General features: G+C 52.8%; 11 protein-coding genes across 11 annotated transcripts; 4 read left to right on the forward strand and 7 right to left on the reverse strand.

The window, feature by feature from the left end:
- Positions 1-1,853: 1,853 nt before the first annotated feature.
- On the reverse strand, positions 1,854-2,891 carry SEPMUDRAFT_135836 (uncharacterized protein; the record flags this gene model as incomplete). Its single annotated transcript, XM_016902733.1, has 1 exon — positions 1,854-2,891. Exon 1 carries the CDS (start codon positions 2,304-2,306, stop codon positions 1,854-1,856), a length of 453 nt encoding a protein of 150 aa, XP_016757554.1. The 5' UTR covers positions 2,307-2,891.
- On the reverse strand, positions 2,219-2,891 carry SEPMUDRAFT_151456 (uncharacterized protein). Its single transcript, XM_016906831.1, has one exon. The coding sequence runs from the start codon at positions 2,546-2,548 to the stop codon at positions 2,324-2,326; it is 225 nt and encodes a 74-aa protein (XP_016757555.1). The 5' UTR covers positions 2,549-2,891; the 3' UTR covers positions 2,219-2,323.
- Positions 2,892-3,114: 223 nt separating this feature from the next.
- On the forward strand, positions 3,115-7,732 carry SEPMUDRAFT_158619 (P-loop containing nucleoside triphosphate hydrolase protein; the record flags this gene model as incomplete). Its single annotated transcript, XM_016907798.1, has 4 exons — positions 3,115-6,652; positions 6,897-7,326; positions 7,389-7,466; positions 7,489-7,732. 4 exons carry the CDS (start codon positions 3,115-3,117, stop codon positions 7,730-7,732), a joined length of 4,290 nt encoding a protein of 1,429 aa, XP_016757556.1.
- Positions 6,973-8,721, reverse strand: SEPMUDRAFT_128119 (uncharacterized protein). Its single transcript, XM_016902192.1, has 2 exons — positions 8,384-8,721; positions 6,973-8,295 (listed from the first exon to the last, which is right to left on the reverse strand). Exons 1-2 carry the CDS (start codon positions 8,495-8,497, stop codon positions 8,077-8,079), a joined length of 333 nt encoding a protein of 110 aa, XP_016757557.1. The 5' UTR covers positions 8,498-8,721; the 3' UTR covers positions 6,973-8,076.
- A 969-nt stretch (positions 8,722-9,690) lies between these two features.
- On the forward strand, positions 9,691-12,990 carry SEPMUDRAFT_151459 (uncharacterized protein). Its single transcript, XM_016906832.1, has one exon. The coding sequence runs from the start codon at positions 10,051-10,053 to the stop codon at positions 12,919-12,921; it is 2,871 nt and encodes a 956-aa protein (XP_016757558.1). The 5' UTR covers positions 9,691-10,050; the 3' UTR covers positions 12,922-12,990.
- Positions 12,991-13,238: 248 nt separating this feature from the next.
- SEPMUDRAFT_72146 (NEDD8-activating enzyme E1 regulatory subunit) lies at positions 13,239-15,395 on the reverse strand. Its single transcript, XM_016909973.1, has 2 exons — positions 15,255-15,395; positions 13,239-15,133 (listed from the first exon to the last, which is right to left on the reverse strand). The coding sequence occupies exons 1-2, from the start codon at positions 15,345-15,347 to the stop codon at positions 13,520-13,522; spliced, it is 1,707 nt and encodes a 568-aa protein (XP_016757559.1). The 5' UTR covers positions 15,348-15,395; the 3' UTR covers positions 13,239-13,519.
- Positions 15,396-15,682: 287 nt separating this feature from the next.
- On the forward strand, positions 15,683-19,834 carry SEPMUDRAFT_128124 (ribose 5-phosphate isomerase). The gene is made up of 10 exons (XM_016902193.1): positions 15,683-16,059; positions 16,203-16,336; positions 16,387-17,697; positions 17,758-18,032; positions 18,129-18,700; positions 18,754-18,833; positions 18,899-19,211; positions 19,284-19,315; positions 19,374-19,456; positions 19,529-19,834. Exons 1-3 carry the CDS (start codon positions 15,690-15,692, stop codon positions 16,900-16,902), a joined length of 1,020 nt encoding a protein of 339 aa, XP_016757560.1. The 5' UTR covers positions 15,683-15,689; the 3' UTR covers positions 16,903-17,697; positions 17,758-18,032; positions 18,129-18,700; positions 18,754-18,833; positions 18,899-19,211; positions 19,284-19,315; positions 19,374-19,456; positions 19,529-19,834.
- Positions 15,683-19,834, forward strand: SEPMUDRAFT_151462 (general substrate transporter). The gene is made up of 11 exons (XM_016906833.1): positions 15,683-16,059; positions 16,203-16,336; positions 16,387-17,697; positions 17,758-17,763; positions 17,823-18,032; positions 18,129-18,700; positions 18,754-18,833; positions 18,899-19,211; positions 19,284-19,315; positions 19,374-19,456; positions 19,529-19,834. Exons 3-11 carry the CDS (start codon positions 17,623-17,625, stop codon positions 19,748-19,750), a joined length of 1,593 nt encoding a protein of 530 aa, XP_016757561.1. The 5' UTR covers positions 15,683-16,059; positions 16,203-16,336; positions 16,387-17,622; the 3' UTR covers positions 19,751-19,834.
- A 49-nt stretch (positions 19,835-19,883) lies between these two features.
- Positions 19,884-20,926, reverse strand: SEPMUDRAFT_151464 (uncharacterized protein). Its single transcript, XM_016906834.1, has 2 exons — positions 20,675-20,926; positions 19,884-20,510 (listed from the first exon to the last, which is right to left on the reverse strand). Exons 1-2 carry the CDS (start codon positions 20,911-20,913, stop codon positions 20,180-20,182), a joined length of 570 nt encoding a protein of 189 aa, XP_016757562.1. The 5' UTR covers positions 20,914-20,926; the 3' UTR covers positions 19,884-20,179.
- A 3-nt stretch (positions 20,927-20,929) lies between these two features.
- SEPMUDRAFT_151468 (uncharacterized protein) lies at positions 20,930-23,554 on the reverse strand. Its single transcript, XM_016906835.1, has 4 exons — positions 23,377-23,554; positions 22,232-23,319; positions 21,628-22,172; positions 20,930-21,514 (listed from the first exon to the last, which is right to left on the reverse strand). Exons 2-4 carry the CDS (start codon positions 22,281-22,283, stop codon positions 21,230-21,232), a joined length of 882 nt encoding a protein of 293 aa, XP_016757563.1. The 5' UTR covers positions 22,284-23,319; positions 23,377-23,554; the 3' UTR covers positions 20,930-21,229.
- On the reverse strand, positions 20,930-23,554 carry SEPMUDRAFT_128127 (DnaJ-domain-containing protein). Its single transcript, XM_016902194.1, has 3 exons — positions 23,377-23,554; positions 22,232-23,319; positions 20,930-22,172 (listed from the first exon to the last, which is right to left on the reverse strand). The coding sequence occupies exons 1-2, from the start codon at positions 23,494-23,496 to the stop codon at positions 22,738-22,740; spliced, it is 702 nt and encodes a 233-aa protein (XP_016757564.1). The 5' UTR covers positions 23,497-23,554; the 3' UTR covers positions 20,930-22,172; positions 22,232-22,737.
- Positions 23,555-23,608: the final 54 nt, after the last annotated feature.

The following is a 23,608-nucleotide window of genomic DNA, read 5'->3' on the forward strand; positions in this document are numbered from 1 at the left end:
CCAATCTCCATCAGCTTCTGCCAGCTGAGCTTGGACTGCTTCGTGTATCTGTAATCGTGGCGCCTCCACCTCGATGTTCTGCTGAAGGTTTTGCAAGGTTATCTCCAGATCTGCGAGCTTTCGTCGTGCGCCAGAGATGCCAGTCCTAGCTTCGCCATCTGATCTGGGCTTGTCCTGCGCTGACTCTGAACCTCGGGCAGCCGCCTCGAAGAAGGGCGTGAGGGCTCCTCGGACAAATGAGTGTAGGCCTTCGTATGGTGATATCGCGCTCCCTGTCCCTTCTGCTCCTCCAAATCCTGACAAGCTCAGGTTCACTACCGAAACCTGCTTACTGATGGGCACATCCGGAGCAATTGCACTCGGTCTCTTCAAGAAAGCCACGCATCCTACCGTCCGGCTGGAGTAGCTCACTTCCGCACTGAGTACATACTCATCTTGATGTGACTCCGCATCTCCATTCGTATATGTGTCTTTCTCAGCTCCATTCGCGACGGACGCTGTGCCGGCTTGCTTCAGCACGTACAAAGCCATCTGTGGCTCCAGGGCGAATCGTAGACATCGCGAGAGAGTCTCCTCAAAGACACTCTCATGGAGTAGACTGCCAGCTCCTCGTAGCTCCTCGTCAGTCGCTCCCAGAGTCACCTCCAGGACGCTGGACAGATAGCTCACCACTGCCTGCGGGTCAACCGTGGACGCAGCGGTGGAAGAAGCTGGAGTATTTGGCGTTCCGTTAGTCACACCATTTCCATTGACACCAGGGACCAGCGGGTCCTCCATGGTCGAAGTCTACCGCAACGAGCTGCTGAACAGCATGGGGATGTCTGTTGCACGCTGACTTCTTGGCGGAGAGGCCGTTTCAGTTAGGGGTCGACCGATGGTAGACTTCGGCGCTCGCTGTTGGATATAGGAGGAAGTCGTCGTAGCAGTGATCGGCAGCACCTCGCTGAGGAAGTGAAAGGGGTGATCGGTGTAATGGCGGAGCGATAGGTGCCTGTGTTCTCGCTGTGTGGTGATGGTGTTGATGGACTGTCGCCTGTACATGAGCTGGAACGCGACTCGCGACTTCCCAAACTTGGTGGCGCTTAATCCCTGTAGCGGGCGATCCCGAAGCTAGCATGAGTTCCTTGAGGGATTGGAGTTCTCCAGTCTTCTATCATACCTGGTATCTAGTATTACCTACATTGTACATAATGTACCTACAGTGTACTTCTACACCCGACACCTCATGTATTAATGTGCACAGTCTGATCTTATAATGTATGTAGTGAGACCGACAATGATTTCGGAAGCTACGTATGAGCAAGCCGACTTCAATATCAGATACACACATCGCAGCCAGAAGAAGAAAAACTACCTACATGTACATACACAGTGGCATCATCCCCATCCATCCCTATGTTCCAATAACGGAGTAGTACATATTATCGTTCAACGCCAGAGCATGCATCTTCATGCAGCTCATAGAGGCGTAGCAACGCTCCTGTTTTGCTGCATCAACACCCTGGAGGAGGTTTTGTACTCAACGCCGCACAAAGCACCTCCGGAACAATCAGACCAGCATGAATCTCCATTTTGTTACTGGAAAGCGTTGAGAAACTGAGAGTGCGGAAGAATTCAAGAAAATGCTGGAGATCCCGACAGCCTACACAGCTTGAAGAGTCGCACGCAATGCGAAGAGTGAGTTTTCATCAGCCAAAACTCCACTCTGGAAGTCCTGATTTGTCTTCTTAAAGCTGCAGGGCCAGGGGAGTCGCAGGCCATAGGTCAGCAGGCAGAGAACCCGGTGGAATGGCGAGTCCGCGTTCGACAATTGCAGAGGAAGTGATCTTGGACAGCCACGGATCAGCAGCCATCTAGTTGCCCATCTCCGGACCGCACTTGACGCATGTGATGCGAGGCGGGAAGGCCATATCGGCGAAAGCCTCACAGCACGGGAAGTCGACGTGGTTTGTCGGGGACGAGATTGATGTTGCGACAGCCGTAGAACCGGGATGATACTCTGGAATTGGCGAGGTTCGATGAGGCAGCAAGGTAGTATTGCTCGGGAGGGCAGCGTTGGCACCTGGTAGGTAGTAGCTGCCGTGGCTAGAGACAGGGAAATGTGGGCGGGTATGGTGTCCATCGTAGCAATCTGCGTCTGCGTTCTCAGGATCGCATTTTCCGTATACGTTGACACGATTTTGAATGGTTGGCACGGTTGTGACGGTATCCATAGAAGCTGGGCCTGGCCTGTGGAATCGTTGTGGTGCTCCGCATACTGTCGATGCTGTGCTTAGAGCAAGCGCAATAGTGTTGGTGAGCTTCATCGTCGTGTTCGTGCTGCTCAGTAGAGGATAGTGTTGCAGGAGGTGGGAGGAAAAGGTTGACGAGGTTTGAATGAGTATTTTATTTCGTGGCAAGCGGCTTTTCTTCCTGTGTGCTCAGATAGGTCGACTTGCTTAGCATTAACGTAGCCGGTGGGAGCCGCGATGTAGTAAAGAGGCAAAAGGTACCTTAAATCTTTTTGGTAGACCCAAGAGAAGATGTTATACCCAGGAGTGGCAGCCATATCAGCCAATAGGTGACAGCCTATAGGTTTTTACTCTGGTGCAGGCACGGGAAGGGTACATGACCAAAGATGCCTTGTTGGAGGACCCACGGATGGATAGGTACATAGCTACCGCTTGTGATCTTGCGAATCGAGTAGACGGAATGGAACAGACACAAAAGGTTTGACCGATGGTTTGCACCTCAGCAAGCAAACGCCATCGTCTGAACCTCAGGTTAATCACAACCGACGCCCTGCGTTGCGGGTCAGACTGGACGGGTCGACCACCATCAGAACGGGGCCTCGTTTCGATGATGGCCTCGATACTAATAGTCTGGCATCAGTGAGCTGTCCCAAATTGAATCCAAGCGACTCGGTGAGGGTACAGAATCTTTTGCTTGGCTACCAGGTATCTGGAGTTAAGGTGAGGGTGAAGTTCAAAGTGAATGAAAGTGAAAGGTGCTGAGTTGAAGACAACAAATAAGGTTGCGACGCATGACTCGCGCCTGCCAGCGTCTCTCTTCTTGCTTTAGAACAACACATCTCTCACTCGTCTAGCCATCACACGGCTCATATGCAGGGAGAGCATGGACGACCTCGAACAGCTGGAGATCCTCTCGCTGGTGAGTAAAATCACCAGCGAGATCAACAACCACATGGGCGTATCCGACAAGACCATATCCGAATATGTCATGGCCGAGCATGGCAAATGCGCTGATCAAGCCGCGTTTCGTGAGAAAGTGGCCGAGTTCGATTTTCCCGAGTCGCTCGCCGATAGCATTGATCGCTTAATACGGACAATGCATCCAAGGCATAAGTCGACGATGGAGGTCTCCAAGCAGAATGGGTCGAAAAGTGAAAAGAAGGAAACACAGATATTCAAGGGCTTGGCCATTGCGGATACGGAGCCTGTGGTTGACGACTTTGACGATACTTTTGCTGCATTGGAGAATCTGGCTGGACCTCCGAAGACTACCACGGGTGGTGGGCGGAAACGCAGTGTCTCTCCAGCGCGATACGAGGACACGAAGCCTACGAAGCGCCACAGACGGTCACGCTCGCCACGCTCGCGAGACCGGAAGCGCAACGACGAATACCTGTTCGAGGACGAATTCGGGCGGACTCGTGCGCATCGGCCAGACCGCGATGAGAGGGACAGCAAGAGACGCAGCAGACGGGATTCTCGGGAGAGAAGTGGATGGAAAGAGCCCGAATTAGACGACGAGCCGGTGCTGTTCAAGGTGTATGACGGAAAGGTTACAGGTGTCAAAGACTTTGGCGTTTTTGTGAATCTCTTTGGCGTTAAGGGAAAAGTCGATGGACTTGTGCACGTCTCCGCCATGTCCGATCAGAAGGTTAATCATCCCAGTGATCTGGTGGAGCGCAACCAGGAGGTAAAAGTCAAGGTCATGAAAGTACAGGACAAGCGCATAAGCCTCAGTATGGCCGAGGTGGATCAAGAGACAGGAGAGGACCTTGTACCCGGTAGGAAAGTGCAGACTGGTGCAACAGGAGCGAATTCGATGGGTCTCGGAGGCGCGACAGACTTTGAAAGTTTGAAGCCCGCAGTGCCAGTGATCGAAAGCGGTGCGGCTGCTAGACGGCAGCGAAAACGGATGACGAGTCCCGAGAGATGGGAAATACGGCAACTGATCGCGTCTGGTGTTTTCAAGGCCAGTGATTATCCAGATATAGATGAGGACTACAACGCGGCGATCAACGGTGAACAGATTGAGGAGGAAGAAGACGTCGATATTGAGGTTCGAGAAGATGAGCCTCCTTTCTTGGCTGGGCAGACGAAGCAGTCTCTGGAATTATCGCCGATCCGCGTCATCAAAGCTCCTGATGGCAGCATGAACCGAGCAGCAATGCAAGGGGATGTGTTGGCTAAGGAGAGGCGAGACATGAGACAGCAGGAAGCTCAAGATAAAGCAAAGGCGGAGGCAGCGAAGACGGACCTCAACCAAGAGTGGAATGATCCCATGGTCGCACCAGGAGAGAGACGCTTCGCCAGTGACTTGCGTCAAACAAAGACCAGCAACGGCGAGGTCCCTGAATGGAAGAAGCTGGCTACTGGGCGGGGTGCCGAAATGGGCAAGAGAACAAACATGTCGATCAAGGATCAGAGAGAATCGCTGCCTGCGTACAAAATGCGCAAGCAGTTTCTAGAAGCAGTCCGACAGTACCAATTAATGATTGTCGTTGGAGACACAGGATCTGGCAAGACTACACAGCTTACACAGTATCTGGCAGAAGACGGTCTGGCGAACCACGGCATGATCGGCTGCACGCAACCTCGACGTGTAGCAGCCATGTCTGTCGCGGCAAGAGTCGCAGATGAAGTGGGCTGTAGACTCGGCGAGGAAGTGGGCTATACGATCCGTTTCGAAGACAAGACTAATGAGAAGACGAAGATCAAGTACATGACTGACGGTATCATGCAACGTGAAATTTTACTGGATCCAGAGCTCAGCAAGTATAGTGTTATCATGCTTGACGAGGCTCACGAGCGTACCATTGCTACCGATGTGCTGTTTGGATTGCTGAAAAAGACGCTGAAGAAGCGGCCGGACATGAAGCTCATCGTCACCTCCGCAACCCTGGATGCCGAGAAGTTCTCCACATACTTCAACGAGTGCCCAATTTTGACCATTCCAGGCAGGACATTCCCTGTCGAGATCATGTACAGCAGAGAGCCAGAGAGTGACTACCTCGATTCTGCCTTGACGACAGTTATGCAGATCCATCTTACCGAGAAGCCTGGTGACATACTTCTCTTCTTGACAGGTAAAGAGGAAATTGACACAAGTTGTGAGATTTTGTTCGAGCGAATGAAGGCACTAGGACCATCAGTGCCGGAGCTGCTTATCCTACCAATATACGGCGCACTGCCAACGGAAATTGCCTCGAAAATCTTCGAACCGCCTCCTCCCGGCGGAAGGAAAGTCGTCATCGCAACGAACATCGCCGAGACCAGCATCACAATCGATGGGATCTACTTCGTCATCGATCCCGGCTTCGTAAAGCAGACCGCTTACGATGCCAAACTTGGCATGGACCGACTCCAAGTCACACCTATCTCTCAAGCACAAGCAAAACAGCGTGCCGGTCGTGCTGGTCGTACAGGCCCCGGCAAATGCTTTCGCTTATACACAGAATCGGCCTTTCAATCAGAGATGCTGCCTACTACAATCCCCGAGATTCAAAGACAAAATCTCTCCAATACCATCCTCATGCTCAAAGCGATGGGCATCAACGATCTCCTGGGATTTGATTTCATGGACCCACCGCCTACGAACACCATGCTCACGGCTCTTGAAGAACTATACGCCCTTGGTGCCCTGGACGACGAAGGTCTCCTTACTCGACTTGGAAGACGAATGGCAGATTTCCCCATGGATCCCGCTCTAGGCAAGGCCCTCATCACATCCGTGGACCTGGGCTGTTCCGAAGAAATGCTTTCAATTGTAGCCTTGATCTCTGCGGTCCAGACTGTTTTCCATCGACCGAAGGAAAAGCAACAACAAGCCGACGCGAAAAAGGCCCGTTTCCACGATCCCGCGGGCGACCACCTCACTCTACTCAACGTGTACAACGGTTGGAAGGCTTCCGGAAAGAGTGACCCTTGGTGTTTCGAAAATTTTATACAGCCTCGAAACATCAAAAGAGCGGAAGATGTTCGAAAGCAGTTGATACAAATTCTGGATCGGCATCGGCTGAAGATTATCTCCTGTGGTCGCGATACTATGAGGGTGAGACAAGCTCTTTGCGCTGGCTTCTTCCGGAATTCTGCACGCAAAGATCCCACAGAGGGATATAAGACTTTGGTGGAAGGCACTCCCGTCTATATGCACCCTGCTTCTGCGCTGTTTGGAAAACATGCGGAGCACGTGATCTACCATTCCTTGGTGGAGACCACGAGAGAATACATGCATAATGTCACGGCCATCGAACCGAAGTGGCTTGTAGAGGCCGCGCCGACATTTTTCAGGGTAGCTGGCAAAGACAGAGGAGGTTTGTCTAAGCGTCAACGGGCAGAAAGGATACAGCCGCTGCATAACAAGTTTGCTGGAGAAAATGACTGGAGGCTCAGTAGCCAGAGGAAACAGGGCAGGGGAGGTGGAGGTACGTGGGGATAGCTATGGATCAGCAGTGATTCTTTGCGGAGTTATTGGTATCACGCTGCTTCACTTCAGTTCGTGGATTCCACGTGTAATAACCAAGAATAAGGTAGCGCGAGAGAGAGACACACAGAGAGAGAGAGAGAGAGAGAGAGAGAGAGAGTTTTCAAATCCGAATCGTGTAAGAGGGTTGGCATAGATTTTGTCTCATCTTATCAAGCTTGGCCGAAAAAAACCTTGAAAGTGAGATCCATGCAAGGGCGGGACGTGCCGCATGCGAAAGTCCAACCTGTTTCCTCGAATGATTATTCTTTGCGCCAACGACTACAACAACAACAATCACGATATCAGGGCCATGGCGGACGCACAATTGTACGAAGAGACCTTTCAAGTCACCACCCTCATCGACCAAACATACGATCGCGTACACCGCGTCCTCGGCACTTCACACGATTCCACCACGTCCATCACTCTCGACATCAACAGCGAACTGTACCCGATCGGCAATGGCGAGTCCTTCAACATGCTCATCGCAAGTACCCTGAATCTTGATGGTACCAAGGACGAAGCTCAAGGCTGGAGGCCGAAGAATGATGCGCCGAGTCTGGCAGATATGTGGGACTATGTTTGTTACGGAAAAGTGTACAAGGTGGAAGATCCGGAAGATGGGGATCGGATGTGAGTATTTCAGAACAGGATGCGCAAAGAAGCTGCCCGGTCGCTGATTCGGGAAATCACAGTAAGGTGTATATCTCGTTTGGCGGGCTGCTCATGTGTTTGGATGGGCCGTACAAGAAACTCAGCCCATTGAAGATTGAGTATGTGTACATGCTGCTCAAGAAATGAAGAGAGCACATCATCCGAGGTAGCAGGTGCGATGCAAGGGTCGCATCGCCAGCGACCAGTGTTGAACACCGATGGAAGAGGATGGTCCGCCAGGCGTTCACGCTCGAAGAGCGCCGGCGTGCGCAATGCTTGGGCGCTTCTCTCGCTTGCACGGCCGACAAAGTGCGAGATGCGACATGGGTCCGTCGCAAGCACAGGACACACTATGCTGGACGATGGTCGAACGCATCTGCCCTGAGCCGTGCGGTAAACAGCCTGGCGAGTTCGACCGACCAAATCGTTCGCGGGAGATGCCGTCCATCTTGAGTGGTGGACGCAGTTGTCTCACCAAGGAGGCCGGAAAGCAGCAGTACAGTAAGCTGCAATAGTAGTGGCAGAGTGTGAAGGGCGAGAGTAGTTTCTTCTACATGACTTGCAGCTCCCCGCATCTTGGTAGACAATAAAACAAAAACTGATTGATGCAGTGCGACCTCGCTACAACACCCCGAATGACCTCTTAGGTACAGATAAAACACACTGCCCAAGTCCCGATCCCCCATAACTCCAGATCCCCTCTTCTCGGTCCCATGCCCAGCAGGGTCCCTACTGGTTCTCCATTCCCGGTTCATACTTGACCCACTTTCCATTGTTACCCTTGATTCTTCCATTGATGACTGGTCCCGAGAAGGGCACATGCGGCTGTGGGTTGGGGTTGGGCGCATTGAGTTTGGCCTTGAGTTCTGGCCACTTGGAGCCTCCCTTCAGTCTTCCCAGCGCCTTTCCAATCTTCTTGAAGATGCCACGTTCTTCGATTTGTCGGGTCTGGGAAGAAGGGGAATGTGTTAACAACTGTAGCGGCGGATGCGCAGAAAGGAAGACTCTTTTTTGGGGGGGGGAAAGAAAAACTTACTTCGAGGAGTGGAGAGAGACCAGCATTGTTGTTGGCCTCTGCGACGGGGACGGCAAGAGCGAGGGCGCTGGTGCTGTAGAGTGCGAGCACGAGGAAGCTGAGATCGAGACGCATCTTTTCTTTTGGTTTGGTGGTGAAGAGATGGGGCAGATTTGTTGGTGTATTGGTGGTTTTGACTGAAGTGTTTTCCTTGTGGTTTTCTGGATTTCAACAAAAAATGTGATTCTTTTGCATTCTTTATATACCTCTTCTCCTGCTCGAGTTTGCTCTACCATAGATGTAGGCACGCTCACTCGACGAAGATTTCGGCAAGTTGGCCTCCTTCACCTCACTGCCCATTGGGGATTTCCGCCCTTCCATTGACGTTTCGAGTAGGTGAAACATTTTCCCCTTCGACCTCCGTCTAGCATAGAGTGCTTGTTCTCTCCCATACGAGCCCAAGGGATCCATCAATAATGATGCTTCGGTGTGTTGGGAAAATCTTTTTTTAAACTTTTCTTCTCTCTTCTACCCAGTGATGAAGTGGTAGTGCCTGGTAGGCACAGGTAAGTAGGTGGGGTTGATGTGCCGTGGATGCTCCCCCGTGCTGTAACTTCACGCTCGACCATTGGTCCACTGGTTGTCCACGAGGTCGTCGATGCGGAGTGTATGGAGGGAGAGGATCATGTGGCTAGTGGAATGGGGGGTGAGCATCCACTTCTATACGGTAGGCAGTTGTATGGACGTATCGGCACTTTCGTTGCTCCACCCCGTGATGCATACTGGAGAGTTCATATGCCCGAGTCGGCACATTGACTCCAGGTCGGTCGTTTTTAGAAAATGAATGCCTCAGGCTGCAGATTGGAGTTTTGGTTGGATTATTTATTGTGCATTTGTGCATTCATAACTCTAGACATGTGTATGCACCCTGCACTCGGCTGGGGCTGGTCTCCGGCGAACGAGCGGGAACAACGGGTGTCAAATGGCGTCATCCCGCACAATTACCCTCAACCCTGGAAAAGGTCTTCCAACGGCCGTGGACGGCGGACAGGACGGGAGAGAAGGGAAGTCAGCCAGCCAGCCCAGCCAGCCCTACCCCCTACCTAGGAGGCTCCAAGGTCAGCACTCCCCAGCATCGTTTGTCAGGCCAGTCCAGGATATGTCTTACTACACTCGATCTCTGGAAGAGTAGGTAAGTAGATGTCCTCCTGTAAACATCCATACCTGAGCTATACCTACCTGCGGTTACAATCAACTCCCACCAAACACCACCTACATAACCTGTATCTTACCAGATGAAAGCTGCAGTCCCCCATCACGCGCGGGGGCGACGACGACTGCCAATGGATGCGCTGGCTCTGCACCCGCCATGTCGCACCTGGCATTGGCATTGACGCCGGAGCCTGCCCGATACGCACCGCGGAGCCCAGCCCTCCTCTAAACTCCGGAAGCCCGTCACCCACCCACCACCACCTGCACCGTCGACAGATCGCTACTAGGACCTGACGGGAAGAGGGAGATAGCCACTCACCGTCACTGCCTCGGCCACTCCCACCGCTGCCCTTCCCGCCGAGCTACGCTACCTCCTCGAACCACTATCGCGGCGGAATCGACGTCGCGATCGCTGTCGGAGTGGATGGACCTCCGCCGCCGCCGCCGACGACGAGGACGCCGACAACTGAAAAGAGATGGAGGAGCTCATCCACCACAATACCCACAACAACATCTCCTACATTCCATCCGCAATCGATCTGCTCTGGGTGCTACCGCGCTGGGCGCAGAGGGCCGGCACATACGCCTTCTACCACATGCCCGACGTGATTGACACTGTCGCCGGCAAGATCTGGAGTGGAGGAGGCAGCATAATTGCTGGCCCGACCGCGCATCGTACCATTGCCAACGCGACCATGACGAGTGCCAGCACTGCAATCGCCCAGGTCACCACCTCGGCTCTGGAAAGTACCCTCAGAGACGCCTGGTCGCAAGGCAGCGAGGAGTCGGCCTCATTCTTGATGGGTGTTGCAACGGGCTTCGGCAAGCTCAAAAACTTTGGCGGCATCTTCTCGTACATGACTTCGCGCTGGGCACTGACCACCTTCACTGCCGCTGTCGTGCTCAATCGGACCCAGTTTTACGCCTCCTCTCGCGACCACCTGCGACTCCGCGTGCACATGCGTCTGGCCCTATACTTGATCCCTATTCTCGCTTTTCTCGCCCAGTTGCTGCAAATCCTGCAAGCACTAAAGTGTCAGACCTCTCCCGACTACTCACTGCTCCGATATGGCGATCCGCTCAAGCATCTAACTATTGACTTTGCTGCAGAAGGAGGCTTGCTGTACCACCTGAGCTCGACTCTGCTCTTCTGGCAAGACGATGCATCCTGCTGTCACGCCCGCTCCATGTCCTTGCTTGGTGTGGCTGACGACAAGACCGCCCTGAGGGGATCCATGTCGCTGTTGTATTGGTTCTTTCTGACCCTGTGCACCAGCCAGCTCTTCGAGACGTTGGCATGTGCGCTGCAAGGTAGGCTCCCCAAGCCGGAAACGGGCATGACCATCTTCGAGCACTCCCTCGCATTCGCCGAGTGCGAGGCCATGATCAGCAGCGCACTGGGCTTTGGACTGTTCGGTTTGCCAAAAGGCACGGGACCCGGCGCCGCGGGAGACGCAGGGCCTCTCATCAGCAGGTCGGAGATCTTGCAACGGCTGAATGTGCCACCAGAGGTCTTGCTCATCTGTCTGATCTCCTGCTTCAGTCACATCAGCAGCGCCGCGCTCGCTATTGTGGGAATCCGAGACAAAGTACGCCTGGTCAATACAGCAGTTTGGGCATGTTGCTACATGTCTGCGTTTGTCTGGAGTTTCTCTCAGATCTTAGTCGGCGACATGGACAACTCGGATTTGGGCTTTCTCCGATTCCCCACGGTATGCCTCGTGGGATTCATCCCCCACATGCTGATTCTGACTGGCATCACCATGTGCGGAACCATCTATGGTCTGGCCATGTTCGTCACAGTCTTCTCGATCCCTTCCGATATTGCCTGCGGAATGTCTGTGCGACAGCGCTTCTCGTGGGCCTACCATAACCTCCAAGCGAATGTACAATTTTCGCAAAACTCCTCCATTCGAATCAAGATGTCCGAGGACTTTTACACGACGCTCCTCAAGATTGGGTTCAATGTCTTGACTGCCGCGAGCGAGGCTGTATATCTGAATGAAGGCAGCCGCATCAACATCCGCGCCATGACCTGGCTCGAACAGAAACGCATTGACGAGCTCGCAACGAGTATCGACAAGCGTAACGCGCCGGCCGTGCCTTCAGCGCTGCTCGACTCTGGCATCGCCCGAGGTCTGGACTTTGTGGATCACCCGAGTGCAGCCATCAGTCCATCGCCTTACGCTCGAGAGCGGAAGTCGAAGCCCGCAAAGACGGAGGCCGAGAGACAGCGGGCAGCTGATCTGGACAGCGGGCTCGGCTTATCGCGAGGACGAAGTCGCATGCAATTGACGTTTGACTTCATCGCCGGCATTCTCGGTCTCACACTGAGTCTGCAAGCCCATATTGTACTCGGGCTGCTTCGAAGATTAGGCATGGAGCGTCAACCCCCGTGGTTGCTCCGAATCGCCGGTGTATCCGAGAAGCATCGCCACGCATCAGCTCACTTTCACACACAGAAGCACAACTCGCTTGACTTTTATATACTAGGCGATGACGGCAGCCTCGCCCTTCCCCGAGATAGCAACGTGGATGTCGAATTGGAGACCAGACGCATGATGTTACAGCGAGGGACGTACCAGGACGAACAGCACCTGGGGAACGATCTGTACAAGTGGTGGCGAGCGGGAGGTTGGTATGGAGAACTTGACGGAAGTGGAGAGTATGCTGCCAGTGCGGCAGACGATGACGATGATACGACCAGCATGATCTCGATGAGCACAAACGCCAGCACTAATGATGACGACGACGACCACGACGACGACGAAGAGACAGAGAGCGGGAGAAGAACACCCACACAACGCGACCCTTTCGGGAGCCGCCCTTGCCGAGAGTCCTCCGTGGAGGCCGATGGCCGAATTGACCTGAGTTCTCTTTCCAGACTGCTTAATCCGCAAAGTTCTGCAGAGCGTGAAGAAGCGAGGCTGTTATCTTACAGTCTCCAATCCGATCGGCCCCTCACCCGCAGCCAATTTCGCCGCAAACAGGAGCGGTCCCGTGCTGAGCTGCTCACGGGTCTTCACGCTTCCAGTGTCAAGCCTCACCACCACTTGGACGGAGACGATGAAGAGCGCGACCTGGAACACTTTATTCTTTCCCAACGCTCTAAATCTAAGGCTCGAGAACGCCGTTCGAGCACGTGGCAGTTTGGAGCGGAAGGCATGGGCGAGAGCGGACCCCAGTGCGTGGTCTGCCAGTGCTCGCCGCGGACAGTGTTGGTGTGGCCGTGCGGATGCCTCAGCATGTGCGACGATTGTCGAGTGGGGCTTGCTGCGAGAAACTACACCAAGTGTATTTGCTGTCGGACAGATATCGCAGCCTACTCCAGATTGTATGTACCTTAGGTTGAACCACAGAAGTTTCATATCTACGTAGCGCCCAGAAGGGGGGTCACCTGGATTTGACCATCTTCCTCGAGCACGTTTCTATTTTTCCTCTGGTTTTTCCCTTTTTCCCCCTTTTTTCGATTTTTTCGATCTCTTTTTTCTCGATTTTCTTTTTTCCTAAACTCTTTTTATTCTTTTTAATTTTTCCACAAAACGAGTGAGATGAAACTATTCAGGTACGCAAGGGAAGATTTATAGATAGGCAAAGCATCGGTTTGCATTGTCGAGTCACATGTGACGAGGTACCTACAGTAGGTACTCACTGCTTCTCATTCGTGGAGTGTAAATTCGAATACATGTGAGGTAAATACATGTAAAGTACATGTCAGGTAGGTACATGTAGCCATCAAGCAGGCGCTTTTATGCACGTGCGGCTTTTTGGATGAGCGAGCCTCTTCCGGCCCTCTTCTCCTCTCTTCTTGGCAAGGTAGGTAGTTGGTACTGCCCTCACTCGTCTGGTTAAGTGCTATACCTGGGGGGATTTTTTTTTCTTTTTTTCTCTCATAATAGTCATCCGGGCATGGTTCTCATTTTCCCGAGCTGCCAGAACCCAGACTCAGAATCTTCCCACCCATGTCCGACTCGTGACACCATCGTACAAACAGGTATTGTCCATAGGCACGTATTGCTTCGTGATGACCTTGATCACTTCTTGTGCAATCAGTCCGCCACTGAGTGAGGCAATATTGTGGAGCTCGGCGCCACCGGCCCTGGCAAGTTCCAAGCAGTATTGGCCTACCTTTTGCTTGATGTCACTGTACTCTGGGTCTTCGATTCGAGTGCCTGCTTCACTGATGGCAGCATCAACCAGCTTGCAAGCAATCCCAGTCAACTTTTCTGCATCCTGTTCGAATTCGTCGCCAGCTCCCGCGACTCGCAGTGCCTCGCCACCTGCTTCATCAGAAGTGTGCGTAGCGCAGAATTCGTCCCATGCAAGAAAGGCAAGATACAGCCCAACCAGACTTTCAGGATTGGTCAGATTGTTGTAGACGTATTTGGCTCGATCGCCGAATGCAATTGCTACACCAGGCTGCACCACCTGGAATGGCCTACCGCGGACCATTGAGATGTGCGCAGCGCCTTTGCAGAAGAGCTCGACCTCCTTTTCGTCAATCGCTGGCAAGGAAGGCAAACGCTGCGTGGAATGCTCGAGAGCTCGCACCTGGGCGAGAACTTCGGCAACGTCGTCTCTAGCTTTGGTCTTGTAGATGTTCTGCAGCTCAATATATGTGTTAGATCGAGCTTTCATGTCGGGCACAGCTCCTGGAAGAGGAAGCTGGGCGTGCTTTTGGTAAAATTGCTGAACCGCATTGGCAATCAGCCAGAATGGCGGAGAGGTTGGCGTCAGCTGCAACGTCTCCGGTGCAGTCAGAATGTCTCGCACTGTCGAGGGTAGCGTGGGTGGGTTAAGCGACTTCAGGACCGCTGCACAGGCCTCATCGAAGTTCTCCTCGCTCCCACTTCCCGACCGGACCAGCTCTCTGAACGCCGTCTTGTCTTTGTATGATTCGGGTAGCTTCCCATCATGTGCTGCCTTCCACTTTTCAAGGTAGTGTAACAGTAAGCACACATAGGGTATGTGGGCGAACTCCTCCCCATTCATCTTGTCCATGTCCATGGTTTGCTTCTTCGCAAACTCGCTCAACGCTGGCCATGGCTTCAGCAACCGGAGGTCTGTGGTCGCAGTCGGGTCGGGATGTGTTTCGACGATGGGAAAGGCAGGTGGGAGGTAGAGCGAGAAGTGTGTGTAGAAGCCCAAGCAGTGAATGTAGAAGGTTGGGACCTGAAGAGCATGGATGTGTGTTTGGAGGAGCGTGAGAATAGCAGGATCGAGAGGGGCAGCGATCAAGAGCAGAGTGTATGGCGAGAGGATCTTGTCCTTGACAGCCCAGCTCGCGATGGGTTCGGTGATGGCATGTCCCTTGACGTCGGGGTTGAGCTCTTCGAGGTATTTGACCGTCTCCTCGGCGCGGAACTTGCCCAGCGATGCGTCTTCGAGGAAGAAATTGACGCCCAGATCTGCCTGTTCCACGATAGCGGAGTCAAGGATGGTGAAGGTGCCGATTCCGGGGAGGACGAGGTTCTTGAGCGTCTCGATGCCGGTGACGCCTGGGCCGTTGTTGATGAGCAAGATGTTGCTCTCTTCCAGCGCGATCTGTCCTGCGGCACCCTGTCTTCACATCAGCTCCCATTTGGGACATCTACCATGCCCTGCCCGAACAGTAACAGCAGTAGCAGCACTGGCTGTGGTGAATGTTTGGGAGATGATGTTCTGGAAGCTCGTCACCCACCCAGAGTCTCAGCTGTCTGTCATACTTCTTCTCCTTGGCTGTGGGTATGTCCTGCAGAGGAGGAGGAACGTCTGTTGGCGGCCCGTTCGCCATGGTATTACGTCGGAGTGAAGGACAGCCAGCTCTGTCAACGAATGTCGGTGGTCATCATCATCATCATCGTCTTCTGAACGCGTGCCTGAAACTCAAAAGGCCTCACCAGCCACAGTCTGATCGACGCCACAAGGCAGCTTATCGATAGAACGCCGCGGAACAGGGCCGGCTACGGCTCGGGCCTTGAACACTCCCCGGTCAGAACCAAGTTAGCTCCAAGCTGACGAGACGGTGGGGCTGGCTGGCTCGCCTGCTGGTCGTCGCGAAGGACCCGGCTGCTGATTTATTGTTCACGACATACATCTCGACAACCTTGAACTTGTCGCCGCACCTCTCTCGCATATGCTCCTGACCCGCCCGTCCATCTCGACCTTCTGTTCCAAGCCCACTCTCAGCCTCATCCGACTCTCACTTCCGCGAGCTCACACGAAATCTATCCGAATGGCGTCCGCAGATAACGCCTTCGCTGTACAAGAGGCTGCCAAACATGCTACTGCGCAAGTAGAGGCTGCAAAGAGAAAGGCAGCCTTCAAAGCTGTGGAGGAACACTTCAAGTCAGACATGCAATTCGTGGGCATTGGCTCTGGCAGCACCATTGTCTATGGAGTGGAAGCCATCAAGGCACATTTGGAGAAATATCCTCCCCCGCCAGGACACCGAAATTGGTTCGTGCCAACGGGTTGGAATAGTAGAAAGGTCATTGAACAGTTTGGTAAGTCGGGAGTGAATATGCCTTTAGCATAGTGACGCTGAGGGAAGGCGTGGCTCACGGCCGGACTTCGGTGGGGCCGCAATGGTAGAGTCACAATGGTAGACACATACGATGCATGACGATGGACTCACTGTTGCAACTAGGTCTGGATCCATTGGCTTTCGATTCAATTCCTGCCAAAGCCCAAATTGAGGTGGCCTTCGATGGCGCCGACGAGGTCGACGCAGAACTCAACTGCATCAAAGGTGGCGGAGCCTGTTTGTTCCAGGAGAAATTGGTACGACATGCGTGTGTTGCTCAAGTCATCACGTGTACTAATATCTACAGGTTGCACGCATGTCCAAGAAGTTCGTCTGCATAGCCGACTACCGCAAGAACCAGGAACGTCTTCTTACCATGTGGCCATCCATTCCCATCGAAATCGCACCTATCGCCCACGCCTACGTGCTGCAGGAACTTCTTCTTCTCGGATCCATCAAGCCTGCTCTGCGTGAACACACTCTATCGAAAACAGGTCCTGTACAGACCGATCAGAGTTTCTACATCGTGGACGCCCCTTTCAAGACTCTTCTCACGCAGGCTGATGTCGCTGCTGGAAAGGGAAAGGGCGACGGCACAGATGGAGTGTGGTCAGTTGACGCACTCGCCGCCGCGATCAGGAATATCGAAGGTGTGTTGGAAGTGGGATTGTTTCAGGGAGAGAACGGCATCCATGCACAGGCAGAAGGGCGACGAGGCGGTCAAAAGCCTGTTGCTGTGTACTTTGGACTGGAGAACGGTGAAGTCGAGATCAAGAGATCATCGGAGCTCGTTGCGCAACTGGAAGCAGATGGAAAAGCTTGAGACAGTTCCAGCTCGACTACACCTACATCTGTTCCCGGACATGGCAACAGCGGCCATCACAACATAACTTGGCTACGGTACCTTATGCTCGACCCGTGATGATTGAGCTCTGGAAGACCACGAATACAACAGTCAGTCACAAGGCCGGTGCATGGACATAAGTGGCCATGGCAGTGCTGCGCTGGTCGCTTCGAACTGCCTGTCCGACGAAAATAGAAAAGTGGAGTCGGCACGGCACCCCATCTTCTCTCCGCACTTTTGTCTCCCGTGTTGTTCAGGTCCCTGCCTGCAACCTCACTCCGTCGAAACACTCCCTTCGCAACATGATTGGGCGAACACAACTGCGATATGCTCGCTCGGTCTCCTTCCCGTGCTTGCGCTTGTTTTTCGCCCAGACCAGAACAATGATGAGTGACCCGACATCTCCGCGACTGACACAGCGTGACGCTTTTCTTCACACGCGATCCTCGCGTGCCATTCAGCCGACACGTCCCCACGCGAAGGATTCGTACATGAAGCCACTCTGGCGTTGATCATTTCCATACTGAGTATCGCGTTTGACCAAGAGAGACGAGGTAGCCCAGTTCTGGGGAATGTAACCCAAGCATTAATACCGCCCATTGGCAAGATCAGGTTAAGTAGATCTTGCTTGCTCTTCTTTCTCTCTTTCACTCCATCCATATTCCTTCGGTTGTTGTCACGGGGTTGTGGAAAAACAAAATGGCGAAACTGATGCAGTATAATATGTTTGGGCGAGGTCGGAGTCTTCGATGGGCCATCACGATGGCGTGTCAGGTATGTTGTCGAGTTTGTCGCCAGATTGAAGCACAATCGGAAAGAAGCTAACAGTTCAAGATTGCGGTAGGGCTGATCGATGTATATGTGCGCTCAAGGCGTGAGCGCGGGACTGACGAGCACAGTTCATTCTCTTCGGCTACGACCAAGGTGTCTTCAGCGGCATTGTGGGCAATGAACATTTCAGAGAAACTTTCGGCAATCCTGGAAGTGCAGAGGAGGGCATCATTGTTTCGATTTACAACCTGGGAGCTTTCGCCGGTTGCATAGTCAACTTCTTCATCGGCGAGAGGATGGGTAGGAGGTTGTGTATGTGGGTTGCTATGGGCTTTATCGTAAGTCGTTCCGACGGAGAGACCGGTACCACAACATGGCACGTAAGAAATGATATTTGTAGGAACAAAGAATAGCTGATGCCGGTATACCTGCAGATCGTTGGAGCAATCCTGCAAACCACTTCATATGGCGTACCTCAAGTGCTCATCGCACGCTTTATTACTGGCATTGGCACGGGAATCGAAACCTCTACTGTGCCGATGTACCAATCTGAGCTCTGCGACGCCGACAAACGTGGCCGTCTGGTGTCCTCGGAACCACTCTTCGTGGGAGTCGGCATTGTGATTGCTTATTTCTTCGACTATGGCATGAGCTTCACACCGGGAAGCGCTGCCTGGCGAGTGCCTATTGCCTGCCAAGTTATCCCCGCTTTCGTGGTGATCGCTCTGGTCTTTGGCCTTCCGGAAAGTCCAAGGTGGCTTTATGCGCGCAACAGGAACGACGAGGCGTTACAAGTCATGTGCGATGTATGGGATAGTGGTCCGGATGGCGAGAAGGTGCAGAAGATGCAAAAAGATATTCTTGGCGCCCTGGAGTTGGAACGACAGCATGGTGAATACCAATGGAGAGATATTCTCAAACGTGATGAGGTCCAGACTGGACGCAGAGTTTTGCTTGCATATGGCATGCAGTTCATGAATCAGATGGGTGGTATCAACCTCGTCGTGTGAGTATCTGACGCAGCGCGATGCTCTACACCATCTCCTGACGGCCTGACAGATACTACGTGCCTTCGGCTTTGGAGAACAACGTCGGTCTGACTCGCAACCTTTCCTTGCTGATAGGAGGCGCAGTGCAATGTAGGTGACTCTTGCACGTTGAGTGGTGGATTCTCTGGAGACCTCTCACTGACCATCACTCCCAGGCATGTTCTTCGTTGGCTCACTCGTACCAACCTTCTTCCTCGACCAAATGGGACGCCGGCGACCGATGATGTGGGGATCTCTTGGCCTCGCTCTGTCCATGATGATGATTTCCATTTTGCTCAGTTTCCAGCGACCGCAATGGGAGGGCACAGCTACTGCCACCAAGACCGCCGAAGCTAGTGTGGCCTTTTTCTTCACTTATATGCTGATATTTGGCGCTACTGCGAACTGCATCCCATGGGTATACGTTCCAGAGATTTTGCCGCTACATGCTCGTGCGAAGGGTACAGCAGTCGGGATCTCCAGCAATTGGTATGTCTTGTGATTGCTGTGCCGATTTGACCGACCGAGATGATTACTAATCTCGCCAACTCGAAATGATAGGCTGTGGAACTTTTTCGTGGTCATGATCACACGTAAGTCATCCCGGATTTAACTACCTAGTGAGTGACATCTTACTGATTCTGGCTCTAGCAACACTGCTGGGCAGCTTAGCCTGGCAAGGCTACCTCATCTTCATGGCTCTCAACTTCTCCTTCATCCCGCTGATCTACTTTGTACGTATTCGAATTCGGCATGTTGTAATACATGGAGAGTATTCCTTTTCTCTAACCATCACGGTGATGCAGTTCTATCCCGAAACCACCAATCTCACTCTGGAAGACATCGACTTTTTATTCACGGAAGATGGTGCCGATGGATTGCCCAGGTTGGGAAGAAAGCGTCGACCAGTACAAGAGAGTGTGAGGCCCAGTAGTGAGGAGATGGCACAAGATGTTGAGAAAGGTCGATTGTCGACTGGAGGAGAGCAGTTGGAACATGTGGAACGGGTTGGGGAGAAGTCGACTTAGAGATCATGAGGTATCCAGTAGTTCAGTCCGATAGATTGCCAGGCGGCGATATATACGTATACATGAACATGCCGAGGCCTCTTACCTCCTAGCTACATGTATTTCATGGAGAAATGGAAGAAAGGAGAATTGTGTTAATTCATTGCTAAGAAGGAGAGACCGCTGACCAAAATTTATCTATGGCTGATTCCGTGTGGATGGATCCTTCTGTGTTTTACTCAAGTACCTTTCTTGCTGTTGGTAGGTAAACAATTACATGTACATTCTTCTAATGCACAGTATACACTCCATCTTGCAAATCAACCTTTAGCACTCGATGCTGTATGCACTCATCGATCCCATTCCTCCTCACGCCAGTCCAAACGAGATCAGACAAGACAACTCGAGGGAGCAATCCCCCCATTCCATTACCCAAAATTCTCAACTCAATCAATACCTACTCAACCAAGTGACGCGTCGCACCATATCAATATCCCTCGGATCTCTCTCCCACAAATGCAATTCCGCCAAACTGACCCACGTCATCTCAAAGTCGCCATCACTGCTTCCTCGACCCGTGCGTTTCGTTCGCAGAGGAACTTTGGCGGCATTGCGACTGAGGAGACCCATGGCACTGTGCGTGACGAGTTTCTCTAGCTTTGGCTTTACTAGTTGCTTGATGGCGCTGTGCTGGCATGTTGTTGCTCGGATTTCGCGGATTCTTGTGAGGGATTGGGAATCGAGACGTTGGAGAAAGTTTGAGGTGTCGAGCATGGAGTTGCTGGGCGAGGAGATTTGTTAGTGGGAGGATCAGAAGAATATGAAGAACAAGAGGAAGAAGAGGAAGAAGAAGAAGAAGAAGAAGAGGAAGAAGAGGAAGAAGAAGAAGAAGAAGAGGAAGAAGAAGAAGAGGAAGAAGAAGAAGAAGAAGAAGGCCGGGCATACGCAGTAAAGATATTGCTTCCGTAGTAAATAGACAGCGCTTCGGCGCGGACTTGGCGGCTAACACCAGCGTAAACTGGTAGTTGCGGAAAGACGGGTTCGTGGTCTTCGAGGAGTAGGTCATTGTTTGTGGATTGAACTCGGTCCACGACTTGGGATAGCGGGATCACTTGGTTGTGAGGGACGTCGTACTCGTAGATGCGATTCCGCAATTCCAGCGGAAGATCGAGGAAGCCGACCATTATGAGGCTGTTGCGTGGGGTGTGGTGTGTGTGTCTGTGTGTGTTGAGAGTGAAGTGAAGTGAAGAGAGAACATGAAGTTGCGTTTGTTGACTTAATCGGGTGGTCTCGGACAGCCCGAAATCGGAGGCTGGTGGCACTGCGGCTTCATGCAGCAGGCGCGTTAGAGACCGATCATCGACGCTTTCAACTTCTTTTTGTCTACCTCCTCCTCCTACCTCCTATTCCTACAAAACTTAGCCATTTGCAGTGAATATAGTACTATACCAGTAATATACCAGTAAGGTACTTCTCACCAGCTAAGTATACACATCGTCATCAAGCACGTCGCTTTCTCGTTACGACCTTGCCCTTTCCAGCCCGCCATCCTCCCGCCAGTCCATCATACCCATCGACGTCTGTCCAGCTGATCCAGACGTCTTGTTTCTCGCCTTCGACTGTTATGGGAACAACTACCACACTGGGAAGCAAGCCGTCGACGCTGCGCTGGTTGAAGTCCTGCAAGGCTCGGTTCACGAAACCCATATGTGCCAACTTGGTCGTCAATCGCACTGAGCCCGGCTGGAGACACTTCAGCTTCTCGGTATCCAGCTGAAGTAGAAACTGCGTTGTGGTTGTGTTAGCGACGGATGCGACTTGTGCCGGCTGCAAAGAATGGTCGGACTCCTGTTTTCTGTCGCTGCGGGACCAAGAAAGCATTTAGATCCTAGACATACATTGGTGATTGTCGTATGATACCCACACTCAAACGTATTCGCTGTATAGAACGCCTGCAGGGCTGACTTCTGGTGTGTTTCTGAGCCATCCGGAATCCGCAAGGCAGCTGTGAGATCTGGTTCATTCACGTACGGAGGGTCCAAGAGCAGCTGAATTGGCTTGTTGATGTGCATAGCAGTTGGCAGTCCTCCATTGACGAGAACCGACTGAGTGGCGGCCTGAAGTCGTGATCTGGAGGCGGCTGGTGTCTGCGCCGTAATGGCGACGGGCAGCTTTCCCACGCGCGCATTGGGACCAGTCATTTGCGCAACTGGCATCTTGACAACGACCGCCTTGGAACGAGCCATGTGCGAAACTGGCGTGGATGGTGCGGAGGGCGATGTTGGTGCGGAAGGCGATGTTGGTGTTGGTGCTGGTGTTGACAATGGCCTCTGGCGTTTGTCCGATCCCGTGTCCACGTACTTTATGGTGGGATTGGGCCCAGGGCGGTGTTTACTAGTGACACCGATCCACTCTGGTCCGATTACTTCATTCACTCCGTATGCTGGAGATGATGAGGTCAGCACAAACACCTCGCCATCATGACCCTAAGAGCAGCTGTACCGAGATTGGATTGCGGCTGCACCATTGCAGTAAGAGGAGAAGCCGGAGGCATCGCCAATTTCTAGTCTCTGAATCAATAGGTGGATGCATTGGCGTACATGTTCCACACCTACGATTCCACTCCTGAACGGTACGACGACGACGCAAGAACTCTTGAGATACTGCTTTCGGCATGGCATATGTGAAGCGTGAATGAGGAGGGCAGGCGCAACGGAGCTCGATAGCAGCCAAGGTAAGTACCTCCTTATAACGCCAGACATGTCAGAAGACCTCCTGGACCACTCCACGTGCAGGTATCCGGAGGAATCGCGCAGGAACGGAGGGAGGGAGGGAAGGAGGGAGGAAATTGTCAAATTCCATGCCAGACGCCTCGCTAAACTCACTCCTCGTATCTTCGTATCGCGTGAGCCGTGGTAGTATCCTTACCGACCGCTCCATGATGATTGCCCTGCGCACCGAGAGAAGTCTGGTGTCATGCAGCACAACGGCGCGAGCATGATATCGTCTCAGCCGAGCGTCTTCATCTTCTTCTTCTGCTTGCCACTCTTTTCTCCGCTCTTCTTTTGTGAGAACTCGCGCCAGCTCCCGATGCGCTGGTCCCGCGTCTTCTCCCAGTCCTGCTCGTGTTCACGCTTCCGCTTGCGTTCCGCCAGCTCCGCTTCCTCTCTCTTCTTCTCGCGACCCTCTTCCTGCATCTGTGCCTTCAACTGTCGCTGTCGACGAAGCTCGTTGTCTGCAAGCACCCACTTGACCTTCTCCTTCCACTCTTTCATGAAGTTGACATCGGGATCCTTGACCTCCTCGCTGTCCACCGTGAGCTTCTTGTCACGCATCAAGAGCATTCTCGCGTCGGCAATGGCCTCGTCGAGCCTCTCGCGCTGCTTCTCATCAAGAAGAGCCTGGTATGCTTTTGCGAGTCGGTCGAAGGCGTCTTTGGCGTATGGATTGCTCGTTTTATCCGGATGGATCAACAACGATTTCTTTCGGTACGCCTTCTTGATATCTTCCTCGGGAACACCAGGCTGCAGATCCAACACGTCGTATGCGTTGGCGCGAAAGCTGTTCATAATGCGATTGATCTCGCTGTCCTATACTCTGCAATCAGCACATTGCTGCACAGATTCTCTACCAGACTCGTAGGTCACCTTATCGAACTCCTTCGAGTCCTTTTCGAGATTGGCGAGAAAGGCGGCATCTTCCAACTCCTGCTGCTTTTCGAGCTTCTTAAGATCCTTCTCGGGCTCGTTTCCCTTCGAGTCCGCCATATTCGCGGTATAACTCGATGTGGTATGAGGTCGTCGGAGGTTGATGAGCCAGTGTTATAGGATGCCGTCGGGACCAGGGTAGTTCTACGAGTAGCGGTAAACTAGAGTTTGC

Source organism: Sphaerulina musiva (assembly GCF_000320565.1).
Source record: "Sphaerulina musiva SO2202 unplaced genomic scaffold SEPMUscaffold_10, whole genome shotgun sequence".
Lineage (NCBI taxonomy): Eukaryota > Fungi > Ascomycota > Dothideomycetes > Mycosphaerellales > Mycosphaerellaceae > Sphaerulina > Sphaerulina musiva.

Excerpts from the sequence above, each read along its gene's own strand:
- SEPMUDRAFT_151468 (XM_016906835.1), bottom strand. The coding sequence starts at position 22,283 with ATGCCTCCGGCTTCTCCTCTTACTGCAATGGTGCAGCCGCAATCCAAT. Across the intron at positions 22,173-22,231 it reads GCAGCCGCAATCCAATCTCG|CATACGGAGTGAATGAAGTA; the intron begins GTACAGCTGCTC and ends CATCATCTCCAG. Across the intron at positions 21,515-21,627 it reads ATCATACGACAATCACCAAT|TTTCTACTTCAGCTGGATAC; the intron begins GTATGTCTAGGA and ends ACCACAACGCAG.
- SEPMUDRAFT_151462 (XM_016906833.1), top strand. The coding sequence starts at position 17,623 with ATGGCGAAACTGATGCAGTATAATATGTTTGGGCGAGGTCGGAGTCTT. Across the intron at positions 18,834-18,898 it reads GATAGGAGGCGCAGTGCAAT|GCATGTTCTTCGTTGGCTCA; the intron begins GTAGGTGACTCT and ends CATCACTCCCAG. Across the intron at positions 19,316-19,373 it reads TTTCGTGGTCATGATCACAC|CAACACTGCTGGGCAGCTTA; the intron begins GTAAGTCATCCC and ends TTCTGGCTCTAG.
- SEPMUDRAFT_128124 (XM_016902193.1), top strand. The coding sequence starts at position 15,690 with ATGCTCCTGACCCGCCCGTCCATCTCGACCTTCTGTTCCAAGCCCACT. Across the intron at positions 16,060-16,202 it reads AAAGGTCATTGAACAGTTTG|GTCTGGATCCATTGGCTTTC; the intron begins GTAAGTCGGGAG and ends TGTTGCAACTAG. Across the intron at positions 16,337-16,386 it reads GTTTGTTCCAGGAGAAATTG|GTTGCACGCATGTCCAAGAA; the intron begins GTACGACATGCG and ends TAATATCTACAG.
- SEPMUDRAFT_151464 (XM_016906834.1), bottom strand. The coding sequence starts at position 20,913 with ATGGTCGGCTTCCTCGATCTTCCGCTGGAATTGCGGAATCGCATCTAC. Across the intron at positions 20,511-20,674 it reads GGAAGCAATATCTTTACTGC|CAACTCCATGCTCGACACCT; the intron begins GTATGCCCGGCC and ends CTCCTCGCCCAG.
- SEPMUDRAFT_151456 (XM_016906831.1), bottom strand. The coding sequence starts at position 2,548 with ATGGCTGCCACTCCTGGGTATAACATCTTCTCTTGGGTCTACCAAAAA.
- SEPMUDRAFT_128127 (XM_016902194.1), bottom strand. The coding sequence starts at position 23,496 with ATGGCGGACTCGAAGGGAAACGAGCCCGAGAAGGATCTTAAGAAGCTC. Across the intron at positions 23,320-23,376 it reads ACTCGAAGGAGTTCGATAAG|GACAGCGAGATCAATCGCAT; the intron begins GTGACCTACGAG and ends TGCAGAGTATAG.
- SEPMUDRAFT_151459 (XM_016906832.1), top strand. The coding sequence starts at position 10,051 with ATGGAGGAGCTCATCCACCACAATACCCACAACAACATCTCCTACATT.
- SEPMUDRAFT_72146 (XM_016909973.1), bottom strand. The coding sequence starts at position 15,347 with ATGGCGAACGGGCCGCCAACAGACGTTCCTCCTCCTCTGCAGGACATA. Across the intron at positions 15,134-15,254 it reads ACAGACAGCTGAGACTCTGG|GGTGCCGCAGGACAGATCGC; the intron begins GTGGGTGACGAG and ends ATGTGAAGACAG.
- SEPMUDRAFT_128119 (XM_016902192.1), bottom strand. The coding sequence starts at position 8,497 with ATGCGTCTCGATCTCAGCTTCCTCGTGCTCGCACTCTACAGCACCAGC. Across the intron at positions 8,296-8,383 it reads GTCTCTCTCCACTCCTCGAA|ACCCGACAAATCGAAGAACG; the intron begins GTAAGTTTTTCT and ends CCTTCTTCCCAG.